This window comes from Aptenodytes patagonicus, chromosome 9 (assembly GCF_965638725.1).
Source record: "Aptenodytes patagonicus chromosome 9, bAptPat1.pri.cur, whole genome shotgun sequence".
Lineage (NCBI taxonomy): Eukaryota > Metazoa > Chordata > Aves > Sphenisciformes > Spheniscidae > Aptenodytes > Aptenodytes patagonicus.
Window position 1 is genome coordinate 24,668,457 of NC_134957.1, and position 17,232 is coordinate 24,685,688.

At 67.2% G+C, this 17,232-nt stretch overlaps 2 protein-coding genes across 3 annotated transcripts; both read right to left on the reverse strand.

Annotated features, from left to right (window-relative positions):
• Window positions 1–315: 315 nt before the first annotated feature.
• Window positions 316–6,257, reverse strand: SASH3 (SAM and SH3 domain containing 3). Of its 2 annotated transcripts, none has more exons than XM_076347561.1 (8): window positions 6,130–6,257; window positions 3,356–3,451; window positions 3,012–3,161; window positions 2,801–2,945; window positions 2,568–2,725; window positions 2,194–2,400; window positions 1,714–1,864; window positions 316–1,599 (listed from the first exon to the last, which is right to left on the reverse strand). In XM_076347561.1, exons 1-8 carry the CDS (start codon window positions 6,181–6,183, stop codon window positions 1,415–1,417), a joined length of 1,146 nt encoding a protein of 381 aa, XP_076203676.1. In that variant the 5' UTR covers window positions 6,184–6,257; the 3' UTR covers window positions 316–1,414. The 2 variants fall into 2 exon arrangements, with proteins under 2 accessions (XP_076203676.1, XP_076203675.1); XM_076347560.1 differs by having other exon boundaries at window positions 316–1,602.
• A 695-nt stretch (window positions 6,258–6,952) lies between these two features.
• Window positions 6,953–13,228, reverse strand: XPNPEP2 (X-prolyl aminopeptidase 2). The gene is made up of 21 exons (XM_076347685.1): window positions 13,061–13,228; window positions 12,051–12,124; window positions 11,821–11,931; window positions 11,669–11,732; window positions 11,370–11,474; window positions 11,146–11,232; window positions 10,896–11,042; window positions 10,680–10,781; window positions 10,487–10,568; window positions 9,852–10,047; window positions 9,568–9,657; window positions 9,352–9,461; window positions 9,184–9,261; window positions 9,004–9,075; window positions 8,812–8,872; window positions 8,587–8,656; window positions 8,359–8,463; window positions 8,102–8,161; window positions 7,834–7,910; window positions 7,613–7,711; window positions 6,953–7,287 (listed from the first exon to the last, which is right to left on the reverse strand). The coding sequence occupies exons 1-21, from the start codon at window positions 13,104–13,106 to the stop codon at window positions 7,078–7,080; spliced, it is 2,046 nt and encodes a 681-aa protein (XP_076203800.1). The 5' UTR covers window positions 13,107–13,228; the 3' UTR covers window positions 6,953–7,077.
• Between the last annotated feature and the right edge of the window lie 4,004 nt (window positions 13,229–17,232).

Here is a 17,232-nt window from a genome sequence, read left to right on the forward strand (position 1 = left end):
AGCCTCTGCCTCTGTGCCTCCCCAGGCCGGCTGCCTCTTTCCCCTTCCCCGTGGCTTTCCAGCCTCTACATCTCGCGCTTCCAGGGTGTCTTATCTGCGTTGTCTTACTTGTGTCCTGCTGTCCCCCAACGGCGGGTGAAGGGGGGGGGTGTCTCGGTGCGCAGGTGTTGCAGCCCAGGCTGAGCAGCGACAAATCCCGGCGGGTGCAGCCGGGGAGCGTCCTGGGAAGCTTTCAGTTACCTGCAGATACTGCTCCCTTCCCCAGCTCCCTCCCAGAGCCTTCCTGGCAGGTAGGAAGCAGGCTGGAGGCCGGAGTGAAACGGACTTGCACGCTTTTATTGGGATCGAGCGCAAAGGAACAGACTGGGTGCCCAAAGGCCGATGCTGCAGCGCAGGAGCTGGAGCTGGTCGTGTGCCGCAGCAAGAGCCGGGCTGAAGGGGGCTGGGGTAAGTACCCCGAGCCGGGGACCAGCCTCTTTGTTTGTTACGGGCTGCCCCATGCTCCCATACGGATGCCTTCCCTTGCCTGCCCCTGCCTCGGCTCCTGCCCACGCAGGGAGGCTCTGCGGGGCCCTGGCTGGGCTGCAGCTCCCCTGCCCCTTCCCGGGGGGTGCTTGGGGCAGCTGGTGCTTTGGGGGGATCTGGCAGTCTGGAAGGGGCTGTCACCCCGCCGAGCCCATCTGCCTGTGGGCAGGCCTTCTCATAGCCCCCCTGGACCAGGTTTGGTGGCAAGCTGCAGGCAGCCTTTGGGGCTCCCCTTGAGCCGAGGGAGGGGGCTCGCGGTGCCCTTGCTGGGCTGCTCTCAGCTCCGCTGAACCTCTCCTCCCGCAACCCAAACTTTCCAGCAAACCTTTCCCTGCCTGCCCTGGCTCTGCGAGGAAGATGCTGGAGGAAGGCAGCACGGGTGCCCTCCCTGCCGATGAGGAGCTGGGCTCGGTGGGACCTCTGAGCTCTCGCACACGGCTGCTCAGCGCTGGGTTTGCTCTGTCCCTGCCTGCCGCAGGCCTCCCTGTCCTTGCAGGCTCCCGTGCACTCAGCCCAGCGGGCAAGGGCTCTGGGAGGAGCTCTTAAAGCTGTGGATAAAGTGGGGCAAACCCGGGAGAGGGAATCCAGGCCTGCGGCATCTCGGCGAATCCCTGGAGCACCCACGTCGGGGCAGCAGTGCAAGGCAGCGCAGTGCAAAATGTCCTGGGGGCAGCCTCGGGGGACCGAGGGCTGAGCTGCCTGCAGCCACGCAGCGCCCGCCTGCAGCGCAGGGGGCCTGTGCCGGGGCCGTGGGGTCCCGCTGCCGGGGCTCACCTGCTTCCCCCGCGAGCAGCCGTCCCCTCCAGTCCGGAGCTGCTGCCAGGGCCAGAGCAGGAAGCGGCTGCGGGCTGCGCCCATCGGCGGGGCAGTGCTGGCAGGCAGGGCGGGCTCAGGAGGACTCTGCCAGGGAGAGAGCCCGCAGCTGCCCCTCGGGACCCCCCAGCTCGGCCTCATCCCGGCTGCCATCTAGGGTCTCTGATCCCTCGAAGCAGCCCGAGTCCCGGGGAATGTCCCCCTTGGGCTCCGAGGGTGAAGGCTGGGCTTCGGAGCTGTCGCCTTCCTCCGGCTCGCTCGCTGCTGGGAGACAGGACGAGGCGTTGGCGGGCAGCGAGGCTGCTGCTGGGACTGCCCGGCGCGGGGGCCATGGGCAGTCTGGGGGGTGTCCCCCCCCCTCCCCCCGGTTCTTACTGTCATAATCCAGGAGGAGCTCGGCAGCCGTGAGCAGCTTGGCGCGGTGCTGGGGGTCCGTGATGTTCAGCTCGTTGAGGTGGGTCTCCCGCAGCTCCTTGAAGTCCTCCAGGGTCTGGTAGCCGTTCAGCAGCAGGGTGGAGGTGTGCTCCTGGGGCGGGAGGGCGGCAGGCAGCGTGGCGGAGGGGTGAGCGGTGCGCGGCACGGCTCCCCCAGCTCTCTCCGCCTGGCCCTCAGTGCTAGCCACGTGGCTCCCGCCTCGGCGCAGGTCCACGGCGGGCACTCGCCCGAGCATCACCCAGAAAAGCCCCGTGTGTCCCCTCTGCCCCCCCCGGTGGTGCTCAGGCACGAGGTGGAGGCACCCACGGGGATGGGGGATAACGAACGGCTGCTGGGGAGCAGAGGGGAGGGTGGTCCTGCTGCTGGCACCCTGGGCTCGTGCTGCGTGCCGCTGTCCCCCCACAGGCCCCCGTCCCTTACCTGCAGGTTGATGCGCTCCAGCAGCTCATGGAGGGTCTTGGGCTTGAGCCGCTTGCTCTTGCTGGAGCCCCGGCTCTTGCGGGCAGGGGCCATCTCCTCGGGGATGACGTCCACGTAGATGAACTTGAAGGAGCCCACCCTGTTATTGAGCAGCCCGGTCCAGGTGCCCATGGGCAGCTTCTCGATGATGCCGATGACGTCCCCTTTCTGGGCCAAGGGAGATGGGGGTGGAGGTGGGCGCAGGCTCGGGGAAGGGCTGGGGACACCCTCCTCCTGGGTGTTCCCCAGCCACCCTCCCTCCCCAGGACCCACACCCCGGTCCTGCCCTTCGCCCCCGCTCTCCCCAGCTCCGGGCTGGCCGTGGTGTGGCTCACCCGCAGCTTCAGCGAGTCCTTGTCGTAAGGGCTGGGTGTGAAGTCGGTGTGGACGCGGGCCCGGCCGCAGAAGGGGCCGGTGTAGGCTGGACCGCTCTCCTCCAGCCGCAGGCTGTCCCGGTTGCTGCCCCCAGGGCTGGGGCTGGAAACTTCGCTGCCTGTGGAGGGTAGGGAGGTCAGGATGTGCCCGGCTGTGGGGTGAGGGGCCGGGGTCCTGCCGGGGCCAGGCTCACCGCTGGACAGCTGGCGGCTGATGGATGGGTGCCCGTCTTCCTCCATCTCCAGGTAAGACAGGGGTACCTTTTCGTGGCTCGGCTCTTCCGTGCTGCTGGCTGGGGACAGGGGGCACAAGGACCCATCCTCCTCCGCGTCTCCCTGCTGGGGGGACCAGGATCAGGCCAAGGGAGGGGGAGCTTCCCCCACCTGCCCAGGGCCCCCACTCACCTTCCCCTCGGCCAGGGCTTTCACGGCCAACCTGCCCATCTTGCGGTTCATGGTGCGGGAGATGACAGCCCGCCACTTCTTGCCCAGCTTCATCCCGCTGCTCCGTGCAGCATCATCGGGGCCGGTGCTGCTGGACTCATCCTCGGGGATCTGGCAGAGGGATGGAGAGTGAATCCTGCTGGTGCTGGAACCCCTGGGGCTGCCCCACAGCACGTGGGCCACCAGTAGGACCAGGAGTTTGGGGAAACAGGCTCTGAAAAGGGCTGTGCCCTGCGGGAAGGTGGTCCCAGGGGAGCGGGACGTGGCAGGGGGTGCTGCAGCCCCGCAGGGGGCCGGGCACTCACGTTCTCCTCCAGGCTGAACTCCTTCTCACTCAGCACGGGGGAGCTGACTTTGGACTTGGCGAAGTCCTTGAAGCTGCTGGAGCGCTGGAGGGAGAGCTGGGGCAGACGGAAACGTGTGAGGGCTTCTCCCTGCGCACCCCCCCCTCCCCCCCCGGCCCCAGCTCCCACCCTCCCCTCCGGCAGCCGGGCCCCTCGGACTGCTCTGGCTTGCCCAGGGTGATGCCGGGTGCTTGAAGAGTTTTTTGGCTGGCACAGCCTCACCCTTCCTGCCCCCGCCCCCAAGAGCCGCCGTGTGTTGTGAGCCCCCCGGGACCTGGGATGCAGAGACCTGGCATTGCTCTCGGTCCATGCGCAGCCGCTTGGCACGGCGTTCCCAGGGCAGGGGCTGCGCAGCGCGGTGCTGCGCGGTGCTGCTGAGGACTGAGCAGCCCTGAGAGCCCCTGCTCCGGCACCCGCGGCGGGTGCTCCGGCGCTGAGCCTGGCACTGCCGAGCTGGGAGCAGCCCAGGACCACGCTGCACTGCTGTCGTGGCACACGGGCTGGGCACTTGCTGGGGAAACACAGGGGCTCTGCAACGCAGCCGCTCCACTCAGCACCCAAACGTGGGCATGCTGCGCTGGCCCAGCCCCCCAGAGCCAGGTATTTTGGGAACGAGAGCGGGGTGGGACCCGCCTCGTGCTCAGTCCTGCTCCTGCAGTCGGTCCCTCCCTCCCTTCCCTGTGCGTGTCTGACAGCTAAAGGCTGTTTTCAGTGGCTGAGAGCGAGTGCTGCCGTGCCCGTGCTGCTGCCCTCATGTTCAGCTCCAATCCCGAAAGTTGCCCACGTTTTCTGCCTGCCAGCATCATCCCACAGCCCGGAGAGCACCTCCCCTGCCGGCATCGCCAGCAAGCTCAGTCACGGCTTTGTGCCAAAGCCACCGAAGCGGGCTTTGGATCTCAGTCCTGGTGCAACCCTCCATCATTGCCTCTTCCAGTCTTCACTGTGTCCCCCCTGCCTGCCTCCCTGGCTCTCCTTCCCTCCTCTCTGTGTCCTCGGGTGCCTGTCCCACGTGGGAAGGGGTTCCCCATGCCGGGAGCACCCTCATTGCCGGCCAGCTGGGGTCCCCGCATGGCCACAAGGTCCTGGGTCTCCCTCATCCCTGGATGCCCAGCACCAGCACTGCCAAGGGAGCCGGCTCACGTGCCGGGGCTGGGCGAGCTCAGCTCCCGGCTGCCGGCGCGCTTGGAGCGCACACCGCGGTGCTCAGCCTTGCTCGACCACAAACGCAGCAATTTCCTTTCTCGAGTCACTCTGCCCGCCCCAGGCTCCTGCTTGCGCTGGAGGCAGCCGAGGCCCTGCTCAGACACGGCCCCGCGCCTTCCCCTCCTCCTTCTCCTTTTTATCGACTCGACTGAGCATCCTTTATTACTTGTTTTTACCATTTTCTTATAGAGGGCTGGCTTGGATGAGGGAAACCTGGCTCCATCCCCGCTGTGGCTTTACTTCGCAGGACCAGCCCAGCTGGTGCATCTGTGCAGAGGAGATGCTGGTGGTTTGCCCCACTCTGGCCCCAGCACCCCTGAACCCCACCAGACCTGGGTGACTTGAACCCCTCGGGTCTCCCCCTGCACCCTTCAGACAAAACAACTTTGTGCCCTGTGCCCCCGCCCCCCCCGAGCCGGGAAAGCTGCGGCATCAGCCGCTGCCCGGGGGCTGGAGGAGCCGGGGGTGCGAGAGCAGCTGCGGAAAGCCTGGCAGCGGGGGGCTGTGGAGCTGTGGCAGCCGCCCCCCCCCCCCCCCCCCCGTGGAGCTGCGGCAGCGAGAGGGAAGTGAGAGCTGCGGCTGGGCAAGGGCAGGGGATGCCCGCCGGGGCCTGCCGGGCTCGCTGGGCCACCCCCGGGCAGAGGGAGGGGGAGCTTCACCCAGATTTCCCCCGGGAGCTTCCCAGCACGGAGGAGCCGCCATGGCGTGTAGCTCTGCCGGGACGTCTGCCCGCCGTGGGAGGACCGCAGCGCCAGGCGCTGTCCCCCTGCTCCCCTCGGTGACTCGCTGTTGCAGAAAGCAGCCCACTGGGGCCTGGCGAGAGCTGAGGTCGGGGGGGAGCCGGTCGTGGCCCCCACCGCTGGCTGCAGCCCTCCATGTGGAGTGGCGTGGGGTGGCGCATGGCCCTGCTGTCCCGGGGGGCTCTCGGGAGGCCGCGGTGCTGGTAGCTGGTGCTACCGGTGGCTGCCAGCACTCGGTGCGGTGCTGCCGGAGGAAGCGGCCGACACATGTGACGGAGCTGCAGCCTCGCGCTGCCTCGACCGCAGACACCTTGCTGCGCGGGCCGGGCTGGGAGCTGTGCGCCTGGCATCGCGGCCGTCCCCCTCCGCCGTGGCAGGAAACGGCAGGTGTCCGCCCACACTGTGGGGAGGGGGAGCCACTGCCCCCCCCCCCCACCCAGCAGAGCCCCACGGGTCCCACCGGCACCCCAGCTTGCACCCATGCTGACCCCGGGGGTCTGTGCATCCTGGCTGCCCATCCCACCAGGCTGCAAGCCAGAGCGGGAGCAGGGCGTGGGACAAGGCCTGGGCCACGCACCGTCAAGGCCACGGTGGCCGGTAGTGGCAGGGACTGACTGCTGGCGGTGCTGCCCCCAGGCCCCGCGGGGCTCTGCCCCACGGCTGCCCCAGCCCCCCCCCCCCAACACCGGTGCTCCCTGCTCAACATCCCGTGGGCAGCCGGGGCTCGGCCAGCGCTGGGCGCACGGGGACACCCGCAGGTGCCGAGGGCAGCCGGGCGCCGCCAGCGCTCACCTTCCTGTGTCCCGGCTCCTTCTCGCTGGCGTTGGAGGGCTTGCGGCGCAGCATGGTGCTGGGGCCCGGTGGCAAGGGTGCAGTGTTCGGGCAGCGCCTGGCACGGCACGTACCGAAGCACCGGCACCGAGGCCGGGAAGCGCACAGGAAGCCGGCGGTCACATGAGAGGTGCTTGCAGCGGCGCAGCTCGGGGTGGCTGGCGGGTGCGCAGGCTGGGGCAGGAGGAAGGAAACCCTCCACGAAGCTGCTGCCTTGCCCTGGGCCCCCGGGGCGGGGATGCCTGCCTGCACCCTGCCAACCCTCCGCGATGCTGCTGCCCCTCGGTGGTGCTGCTGGTGGGCACCGCATCCCCGCCATGCAAAGGATGAAGGTCCCCAACCCCTCCGCCGTGCCCACTCATTCTCCCTGCCAGCACATGATGGCCAAGCCCTCCGTGTGACGCTTGGTCCGGGATGTCCCCTGCATCCACAGGTCCTCCTGGCTGGGCATCGAGCCCAGGTGGGACGTGCGCATTGGCACCCTGCCACCGGCACCCTCAGGGCAGTGGGGATGGCCCCGGTCGGGCTGGCTCCCTTGCACCCTCTTGCTCTGGTTCCCCCATCTCTGCTCCCAAGAATTAAAATCTATCCTGAAACTGCTTCCTCGACGCTGGTGCTGACTTGGCTGCCCCAGGGCAGGGCAGACGGCACAGGCTGGGTGACACGTGTGGGGCCGGGGGCCACGTGGGGCCAGACCCCAGCCCCACACCAGCCAGCAAGGCGGTAAGCAGGCTGGCAGCACACCAGGCTGCCGCAGCAGGGCACAGCAGCGTGCGGGCACCCGCTGGTGTTGCTGATGTTTAATCACAAACAAGCAAATGGAAAACAAAAAAAAAAAGGAAGTGAGTGGCGGGGAGAAGAAACGGCCGCGGCAGGGAGGGCGCTGGCGCGGGGCCGACTGCCGCAGGATCAGGCCTGCAGCCCAGTGAGCAGCGCGGAGAGGAGGGAGGCGAGGGCCAGCGTGCCCAGGGTGGCGGTGGCAGAGGTGGCGGTGCTGCCCAGCGGGAAGGGCTCGGTGCTCCTCTGCAGCCAGCGGTACGCCTCCTCCAGCTGCTGCCGCTGCAGCTCTGGCCCCACACGCGCCCGGATGGTCTCGTAATAGGCGTTCAGGTACCGGATCTGCAGCCAGGCACCGCGGGGGACTGAGGGGGGGGCTGCCCCGGCCGCCTGCCCTCCCCCACCGCCTGCACCCCCCTTGCCCCCATTGGCCCACCCTATCCAGCTACCCCACACCCTGATCACTGGTCCCATCCGCAGACGCTGTTGCCCCTCTCCGTCCACACATCCATCCCTGCCCCGGCCCCATTTACCCGCCCTGACCTCATGCCATGGTCCTGGTTTCCCGCTACATCCATCCCCGTGCCCCATTCACTCTCCCCGTACCCCAGCCCCACGCACTGGCCCCATGTCCCTGCTCTGCCCCCCAGCCCCGAGCACCCCGTACCTGCTCCGGTGACAGGAGTCTGAGGTCAATGAGGTTGCGGTCGTAAGGCACCAGGGACACCACCTCAAAGGTCAGGAAGGGCTTCTCCCCAGTCTGGTGCTGCCGCAGAGAGGTGGCGTTGGGTGCCCCCCGCCACAGCCGGGGGGGTGCCCCCACTCCTGGCTTGGTGCAGCCCCCCCCGGTGCTGTGCCACCCCTGCCAGCCCAGCCCCATTGCGCTACCTCAGTCTGCGCCTCCACCACGAGGGCGACGTCCTCGATGCGGATCCCAAATTCGCCATCCCGGTAGTACCCTGGCTCTGGGGGCCGGGGAAGGCACCTGGTAAGTCCCGAGCCCCAGCAACTCCCCCAGCCCATCCCACCCCAGAGGGGCCGTATCTGGCTCCTGAGTGGGGCCGAGAGCTGAACGCCTACTCCTCTGGCCGGGTTCTGCGCCTCAGGGACATCCCTGAGAGCCCGAGGCACTGGCCAGAGCGGTGGGCGCGCGTACCGATGGAGGTGAACATGCCGGCCATCAGTGGCACGTTGTTGGACTGGAAGCCCACGGGCCCTGCAGGGGACATGGGGTGGGTTACAGCTCCTGGGGATGGCATGTGCTGCAGGGACACCCTGACAAGGACCAGGGTGTCACTCCGGCAAAAACCATGTGGCCATCACAGCAAGAACCATGGGGCCATCCCAGCAAGGACCACGTGGCCACGCTGTCAAGGACCATGGGTGCGCTGGTGCCGGTGCCGCAGCACTTACACTCGTGGACCGAGAGGAAGTTGCCGATGCCATGGCCGGTCCCGTGGCCGTAGTTGAGTCCCACATCCCAGAGTGCCCGGCGGGCGAAGGACTCCACCACTCTCCCTGGAGAATGACGAGGCGGGATGGGGGCCAGTGAGCTGGTGAGGGTCCCCCCTGCCTTCCTCGTCCACATGCCCGGGGGGCCTGGGCAGGGCCGGGCTGCCCGACGCCTGGCTCAGCACCCACCTGCTGTGTTGGGTGGGAAGACGAGGCGGGACAGGTCGATGTTGCCCATCAGCACACGGGTGTAGGCTTCCTATAAGGGGCATGGCGGAGGGGCTGAGCGTGGCGGTGCCCAGACGCCCCCCCCCCCCGACATATCCAGCCCTGGCTGGGACCTTGGTGTTGAGTGCCACAGGGGGGTGCTTGGCACTGCAGGGGGGTGCTGGCTGGCATGGGAGGGGCTGGTACCTTCTGGAGTGGGGTTGGCACACCCCAGTGCACCGTCCTCGTGATGTCTGTCGTCCCGTCCCTGCAAAGGGGGGACGTGAACGGGGGCGATGCAGCCCCAGCGCTGGCTTTGGGGCCCCCTGCCACCACCCTGTGCTGGGGGCATGGGGAGGGGATGAGGGGGGGGGCCCGTGCACGTTAAGGGCTACGCACAGATATTGCCCTCCGGTGTCCGAAAGGTACATCTCGTTCACAGACAGCTTCCGGCTGCTCCCGTTGGAGGGGCTGTGAGGGGAGGGGGGGGTCAGAGCCCGATCCCAGCCTCCAGCTGCCCACCTCCCACTGCCGCTGCCAGCCCTGGCACCCCCGGCCCCGACCGAGGCTGAGCCGCACCTGTAGTGGGCCAGCGCCGCGTTGAGCCCGCTGGCGGAGATGGACTGGAAGCTGGGCCCACGGCTGTGCTCCTGGGCCCTGGAAGGCAGCAGGGGGGGAGATGCTGGGGGTCCCCGGCTGCCCTACACCGGGTGTTGGGGGGGGGGCAGCCGCGGTGGCAGCACTGACTGGCGGAGTGTGTCGATGTGCTGTGCCCCCGAAAACTCATCCACCTGCCCCTGTGGGACCATCTTCTCCAGCCACAGCAGGTACTGGATGACAGCCACTGCATCCCGAACCTGGGGGTGGCCCAGCAGCATCAGAGGAGGGGTGCATCAGCACCCCGCTTCCCCTGGCTGCCCCCCAACTTCTGCTTGGGGCTGCGGGGATGGGGACAGCCCTTACGTGAGCAGCTCGCAGCAGCTTCTGCTCCTTCGTGTTTTTCACAGCCTTGGCCAGCATGACAGGGGAGTAGCTGTCCTCCAGCAGCTTCTCCTGCAAGGGCAGGCTGGGGGTGGCACGGCCGGGCACGGTCACCCGCCCCCTCATGCCTCAGGGACGGCCGCGGCGCATCCTGCGCCCCCGCGGCTCGGTGGCATGGGGCCGTCCCTGAGCCCGTCAGGACCCACGTCACCCACGGCCGAGCTCAGTGGCACGGGTGCCAGCGCTGGCGCACAGCGGTGCCCCACCTGGGGGATGACGCTGTAGAGGCCGTAGGTAGTGTACTCGGTGCCCAGCCAGATGGTGACGTTGCCCTGGGCGTAGTGGCGGAGGTGGGTGCGTGCCTGCCCGTACTCCCGCAGCTCCACGCACAGCGGCCCCGGGCACCCTGCCTGCAGGGACTGCCGCGCCGCCGCCGCCAGCCGCGTCTCGTTCACGAACAGGCTGGGGAAGGATGCGGGATGGGGTGGGCACAGCCGTGGGGTCGGCCTGCTGCCTTTGGTTCCCCCCGCCCCCCGAGCTCGGCCATGCGGGGCATGCCGGTGAAGAGGAGGGGGCTGGGGGCTGGCTGGGGGGATGCTGGGCTGGGAACGGGGGTCGGCCTCAGGCTGTGCTGGAAGGAAGGGTGCTGCACCCCAGGGTGGGCTGGGAGTGGGGGGGCTGCACCCTAGGTTGTGCTGGGAGGGAGGGGGCTGGACCTGGGAAAGATGTGGGGCTTGGAGGGGACACGCAATGGGGCTGGGCACTGCAGGACGCGGTGGGCTCTGGGGAAGGGGGCAGCTGGCCCAGGGGAGGGTCCCGTGAGTGCTGGCCCTGGAAAGGAAGCGGGGGGTGGGTGCTGATCCCTGTCTGTGCCCCGTGCCCGCACGGATGTGCTGCCCACCTTATGGTAGTGTTGGTCAGCAGGGTGTAGGCGTAGAAGACAGGGTTGTAGGGGATGTCGTCTCCGCGGAGATTGAAGAGCCCTGCCGGGAACGAGACCTCCGAGCCTGCGCCCGCCAGCTGCCCTCTCACCCCCAGGGCTCGGAGCCCGCGGCACCCACCACCGCACCCACCACGGTGCTGCGGCTACTCACAGGCCGTCTCCTCCAGCCCTGACAGCAGCACGGCTGTGGGGCGTCGAACGTGCTGCTCCATCTGCTGCCGGATCCCAGCCACCTTCTCCTGCCAGCTGCTTCCTGGGAGGGGAGCGAGCGGCTGGCTCAGCTCAGGGACCACCACGGCCCCCCCGGGCTGGGGGCTGCTGTGGGCGAGCATCCGCCCAGCAGCCTCAGGGAGGACGGCAGTCGTACCCGTGAATGCTGGTGGGAGGCTGTAGATCTCGCTGGAGGCTGGAGGGGGTCTCTGGTCACCCCACACTTGATCCACAAGGTTGGTCTCGATGGGGAGCAGAGTCCTGCCAGAGCCGTGCAGAGCCCGGCTGTAGCTGTTCCAGGTGTCTGAGGGGGGGAAGCAGCCCGCGGTTGGGGGCACCTGGTAAATCCACACCCGGGAGCTGCCCTCACGTCAGGCAGGGTCACCCCATGTGATGGCCAACCCTACCGATGGAGAAGAGGAAGGGGTCCAAGCTGATGTTCCCCCCCACAGGAACCGCCTCCAGGATCCACAGCCCGATGGACTCGATCCAGGCTGCAGGAGAGAGCTGGGTGGCACCGCGAGGACGAACCACATCCCGGCCCATGCTGAGCCCAGATGAGGCTGGGGCTAGGGGGGGGTGTCCTGGGGGCAGGGGGATGCAGCAGCGCCCCAGCCTGCCCCCCACTGACTTGTCCTCTGCAGCTCCCAGTTGCAGTCCAGCTGCCGCTCTGCCTGGGTCCAGTAGCGGCTGTCGGTCCACAGGGCAGCCTTGTCCTGCGTCACCACGCCGGTGCCTGGGACAGGAGTGGGGACTCAGGCGTCACCTCTCCACCCTCTCCAGGCAGCTGGCGGGGACCCCCAGGGACCCCCAGCCCCACACCCTGTGTGGACCATGCCCTGCCTTGAGGATCCCCAAGGATGAGGACCAGCAGGCAGCCAGGTGCTGGCCCCCCGAGCAGGGACCCCGGGGCGGTGAGGATGCTCTCACCTGCAGAGCCGGTGAAGCCGGTCAGCCAGCCCAGCCGGGAATCCCGCTCGGCGATGTACTCGCTCTGGAGCCGGGGATGGAGCCGTGAGAGGTGGCCGTGGGCACCGGCCAGGGAGCCTGTCCCCGGGGGCACAGGCAGGCTGCTGCCTTACCATGTGGGCATCCGTGGAGGGCACGATGTAGGCATGGATGCCGTGGGCTCGCATGGTGCCCCGCAGAGCGGCGAGCCGCGCCGTTGTGTTGGTGGCCGTAGGGGGCAGGTACTGGTGGCACAAGGGGAGACGTGCTGGGGGGGGCACCAGCTGCAGCGGTGGGGCTGGGCGGGAGTGACCCCACACTGGGTGTCCCAGGAACGGGGAGGGCTGGGCACAGTGGGGCTCACCGGTGGGTCCACGGAGCAGTCCCGGACGTCGCTCCTGGCAGAGGCAGCCTGCGGTGGCCGGCCTGCGGCACAGCCTGGGGACACGGGGACACCCTGGAGCCTCAGGCTGCAGCCCGGGGTCCCACTGGCTCCTTGCTCCAGCCCAGAGCCAGTGCCGGGGCAGCTGTGACCCTTGTCCTCAGTCCCAAACACCGAGCCAGCCCAGCTTTGGGGCTTTTTGCAAAAAACAGTGTTTCTAGCCCCAGGAATAGTGGGTGAAAACCCAATAGTGGGTGAAAACCACCACCATCACCTAGCTCAAGAGGAAGTAAATGCTCCCGGGCACGGCCAGCGCCCATGGCATGCCTGAGGACGGGCCCCAGGGGGTGCGGTGGGATCCTCACGAGGCGCAGCTAGTGCCCACCGTGCCTGGAGCTGGGGAGGGGGTTGGCGGGAGCCAGCCCCGAGCATCCCTGGCGCTGGGGCTGCGGGAGGACCTGGCCAGCAGCCAGGGATGTGCCCCAGCAGGACCCGGCCTCTCCCCAGCACTCCTCTGCATCTGGTGCCACCACCGGCACTGCCTTTCCCCAAGCTCTCCATCTCCATTACTGCTGCAGTCTGCGGGCAGGTTCTTCATCTTGGGCCAAGGGCACCAGGCTCGGGTCCGTGGGGCAATGGGGGAATGGGTCACCCTTAGCATGGTGTGGCCTCGGACACCTGGTCTCTATGCCCCTGGGAGCTGCTCCTTACCCGTCACCTCCCCAGAGCTCATCCCTGGGGTCAGGCAGGCAGGATTAGCCCCTCCATACAGCCCGGCCCCCTGCCCTAGGGCAGCGGGGCTGGAGCAACAGCACAGCCCTGGCTCCCTAAGGGCAAACCCACCTTTGCTTCACTCAAAGTTGTGGTTCAGACTGCTGCAAAACACCCCTACGTACTTCATGCTGGGACCAGCCTGGTTCCTGGGGGGGTCCCAGGATGTGTCATCTCCTGGCGAGTCCATCCCACCTCCCAGCCCAGCCCCTCCAACGTACCGTGGAGCAGGAGCGCCCAGGCTGCGATCCACTGCAGGGCATGCATGGCTGCCCTGGGGGTGCCCAGCAGGACGGGGAGTGGAGGGGACGTTTCCCCAGTGCCTTGGGCAACAGGTCCCTCCTCCTGCGCCTTTGCCCCAGGGGTGGAGGGGTGCTGGATGGGAGGGCCAAGGCCCGGAGCAGATGGGGGGGGGGGGGGTTGTTGTCCTATGCATTGAAAGCGAATCCTGCTGCTAAATAAAAGGAAACAGCAAAATCAGCACAAAGTCCAAAGATCCTCCCAGAGCAGAGCAGAGGTGGGGCCGTGCCAGCTCAGCCTGGCACGTCCCAGCTGCCCAGGGTTAAAAACAGGCGAGAAGGGGCTGCAGCATGCTCTGCTCCCCTGTGTCCCCCCAGGGAAACCTCTATCCCCTGGAGCCACAGAGAGGTGACATGGGGGCCCCTGGGGTGAGGGCGCCCCGGGGGGGCCATGCTGCCGGGGCCAGCCGACTCCCCGAGCCCTCCTCCTCCTCCTCCACCGGGACATGGAGCTGTGCAGAGCATCCTCCTGGGCACAGCCGTGGCGGTCCCCGCCCCAGCGCCCAGTGGCACCCCCCAGGCTGCGGCTGACGGAGACCAGCGGTGGGGGCGGGGGGGACTCCATGGTAATTGCTAAACATTACAGCTGCCACGGGGAGGCAAAAATGCCCTTTCTTCCCGTAGGGCCCTAACTGCGTGAGCAGGGCTGGGAGCTTGGCCGTTGGCAGGGCCCGCAGGGCAGCCGGAGGACCGATGAAACACCCGCCCTGGTCTTTGGCTCCTGCAGATGGCTGTGTGCCGGTAACACATGATTTCGCATCCCCTGGCCGCGGCTGGGCCCCTGATTTTTTTTTTACGTGGCTGTTCTTCCATTGCGGCTCTAGTAACCGGGTTGGCAATCTCGCACCGGCAGGCTTTTTACCCTCAGGAAAAGCCGGTCGGCACCGAGGACCATGTCAGCGCCCATACCGCTGCTCCGCGCCAAAACCCCTTTGGCGAGGTGGGTGTGCCGGCGTCCAGCAGCGGGTGGGAAGGAGACGGCCATCCTCAGCAGTGAGCTCTGAGCTCCCCGGGGATGCCTGTGGGCCGTGCCAGGGCAAAGCGGGGCAAGAAGGGGATGGGAGAGGAGCAAGGGACGGCATGGGCAGCAGCACGGTGCACTGTGCTCGCCGTTGCCTCTGGTCTCCAGGCTCGCTGCGGGTCCCACACGCCTGCAGATGCTTCGGGCTGCATGAGAGGTGGTGGTGTGGGAAAACCCCGAGCGCTCTGGGGAGGAGACAGGTCCCGCTGGGTCTCCCTGGCCTGAGCGAGGCCAGCTGGAGGGCACCCAAAATCCTGTCACGGGCCCCCCATGGACCGCAGGAAGAGCAGAGGCGGATGCTGCTGCCCCTCCTGCCTGCTCTGCCCAGCCCCTGCCTGCGGGTAGGGGCAGAGATGGAGGGGGGTCACGGAGGAACATGCGGGTAGGGGCAGAGCTGGAGGGGGGTCATGGAGGAACATGCGGGTAGGGGCAGAGCTGGAGGGGGGTCATGGAGGAACATGCGGGTAGGGGCAGAGCTGGAGGGGGGTCATGGAGGAACATGCGGGTAGGGGCAGAGCTGGAGGGGGGTCATGGAGGAGCACAGGGACCCTGCAGGACACGGAGATGGTGTCTGAAAGGAGCACGGAGGGATGGGGCCACAGCGCGCGTGGTGCTGGCATCCCGGCTTTTAGCCGGTGCAGTTATACAGAAAAGGGACCGGGCTTTGGAGAGACGGAGCTGAAGGTCTGACCCCACCTCTAGCGTGCAGATACGGGTTCCCGGGGAGCAGGAACGCGCGTGAGGCCTTGAAGGTAACCACGGGGTAACTTCAGAGCTACTGAGAGCACATGGTCCTGCTAATGGAGTAATAGGAATAATAAATTGAGAGTGCATTAGTGGGTTGGGTTGGAAACGCTGGCAAAGGAGACAACAGCAATATTTTAGCATCGAGCAGCCTTACGCGATCAGAGACACGTTTGGCGGCAGCATATGGAGGGAGGGGAGAGTGACGGTGGTGAACAGACCAAGCTATGCCATGCAGGCGGGGTACCAGCTCCTGCCCACACGCCAGGCGCAGGGCTCGGGGACCAGCGGCCACCTCCGAGGGCTGCGCTGGGACCCGCTCTCTGCAGGAGCAGCCCTCTGGGATGTGCCCTTTGTCCCACCAAGCCCATGAGCTCCAGGACACCGCGGCATCTGCCTTGCTAAAAAGCTCGTTATGCTAGTCATAATGAGCCTTGGCCCCAAGGCCTGTCACTTTTATTGCACGTGTATTTCCTCTACCTGGTTCAATGACTTCTCTGTGGTTATTGAAGAGAAAGGCTGGCTGAAGGACAGACCTGTTGTTGGCAGGCAGCAGAGGTGTCCATCCACGGGTCAGACACGGACCTTCAGGGGAGAATGCACATCTCCACCCAGGACAGACACACATCCCCACCCAGGATAGGGGTACCTGGAGGAGTCCCTGCTGGAGAGTTGCTCATCACAGACCATGAAGCTCCTTTTCACCAGCCGGGATATCTCATGGACCTGCTGCACCACAGTGTGGGCGCAGCATCACCATCACCAGCTGACTGCCAGATGGCCCTGGGGCTCCGCCTGAGGGTACAGACAGCTGCGTGGCACAAACACACATTTGGAGGAGGGTAAAACAAAGACAGGACCGGGTGAGGCACGGGGCAGGGACGGGAGGCGCGCTGAGAGCAAATCCTGGGAGAAGGGTGGAAGGACCTCGCTGCCGTCATGGCAGGACCTTGCGCTTGGTGGCTTGTGTGGCAGGATGCAAATTGCAGGAGATCTGGTAGGTCCTACGGTAAATAAACAAACAGATGTTTTACAAACAAACCTCCTTCAAAACATAAGAGGTCCTTCGGGAAACCTGGGCAGCAAATCCCTGTGACTCCCAGTGCGATGGGCAGGGAGGAAGCCCTGCCCGGCTGGCTCCTGGGCTCTGCCGGCTCTGCAGGATGCCTGCCACCCTTCTGCTGCCCCTTCCCTCTTCCTCACAAGCCCCTCTGCCCGGCCGGACCCCTCTCTTGGGGCCGTCTCCAGCACTGGGCTGTGGGTCCCTGCACCATCTCACACAAGCTCTCCGCTTCCCCCGCACGGGCACGGCCACAAGGCTGGATACAGCTGGGCCAGGGGTGGGAGCCATGGACCCCCTCAGAGATGCTGCCCCTTCCCAGCGGCATTTCGTGACCTGTTGGACAGCCAGTTTTTAACCCATTTAATGTGGCAGCACCTCTGTGGTATCCTTTGAGGCTCTTGAACGGCAATGGAAATCCTCCATCGGCCCCGGGGCAGCTGGCGTACCCCATCCCGGCTTCACAGCAGTACTGAGGGAACTGGCACAGGCTGCCTCTCCAGGCGCTGGGATTTGGGGTGACCAGTCTTGTCCCCCAGCATGGAGAAGCTCACAGTGCCAGGACAGCAAGGACGGGGGGAACCCGCCGGGCAGTGGGCTGCAGGTAGGACCAGCTGCCGCAGTGCCTGCCGACACCAGGACGCACACCGCAGCCCCTTGGCCACCTTCTTGTCCCAACCTCATCCCCCCCACCCTCCAACCCTGCTTTTTGCTGGCATGAGCCCGCTAGTCGGCTCTAGGGACTGGGGCACATGGTTGCCACTGCGCACAGGCACGATGCAGGCAGGGATGCAGGCAGGGATGTGGTGCTCGGGGTGGTGCGCTCCTGGCTCACCCTTGTGGGGCCCCACTGAGGTGTGGGGCCGGCCCCCTCCCCTGGGGCTGGGGAGCAGCCTAGCCCTGGGACTGGAGGGTTGGGGGGCAACGTGCCCGCACGGCCACCGCCCGGCTGTGCCACCAAGTGACTGCGGCTGTCTGGCCCGCGGGGGGGGGGGGGATTGTCCGGCTGTGCCACTGCGGGGGCTGACTGCTCCGTGCAGCGGCTGTCCGGCTGTGCCACTGCAGCATCTGTCCAGCTGTGTCACCACAGCGATTGTCCAGCTGTGTCACTGGGACTCTGCTCACCACGAGGTGGCACCAGGACTGCGCTGTGGAGCCACACAGACCCTTGTCCCCCTGTCCTGTCCCCTGCCCACCCGCCCGGTCCTGCCACAGCCCCGCTGCAGCGCAGGGGCGGGCAGCAGCTAAGCCTGGTGGTCCCGCCGCCAT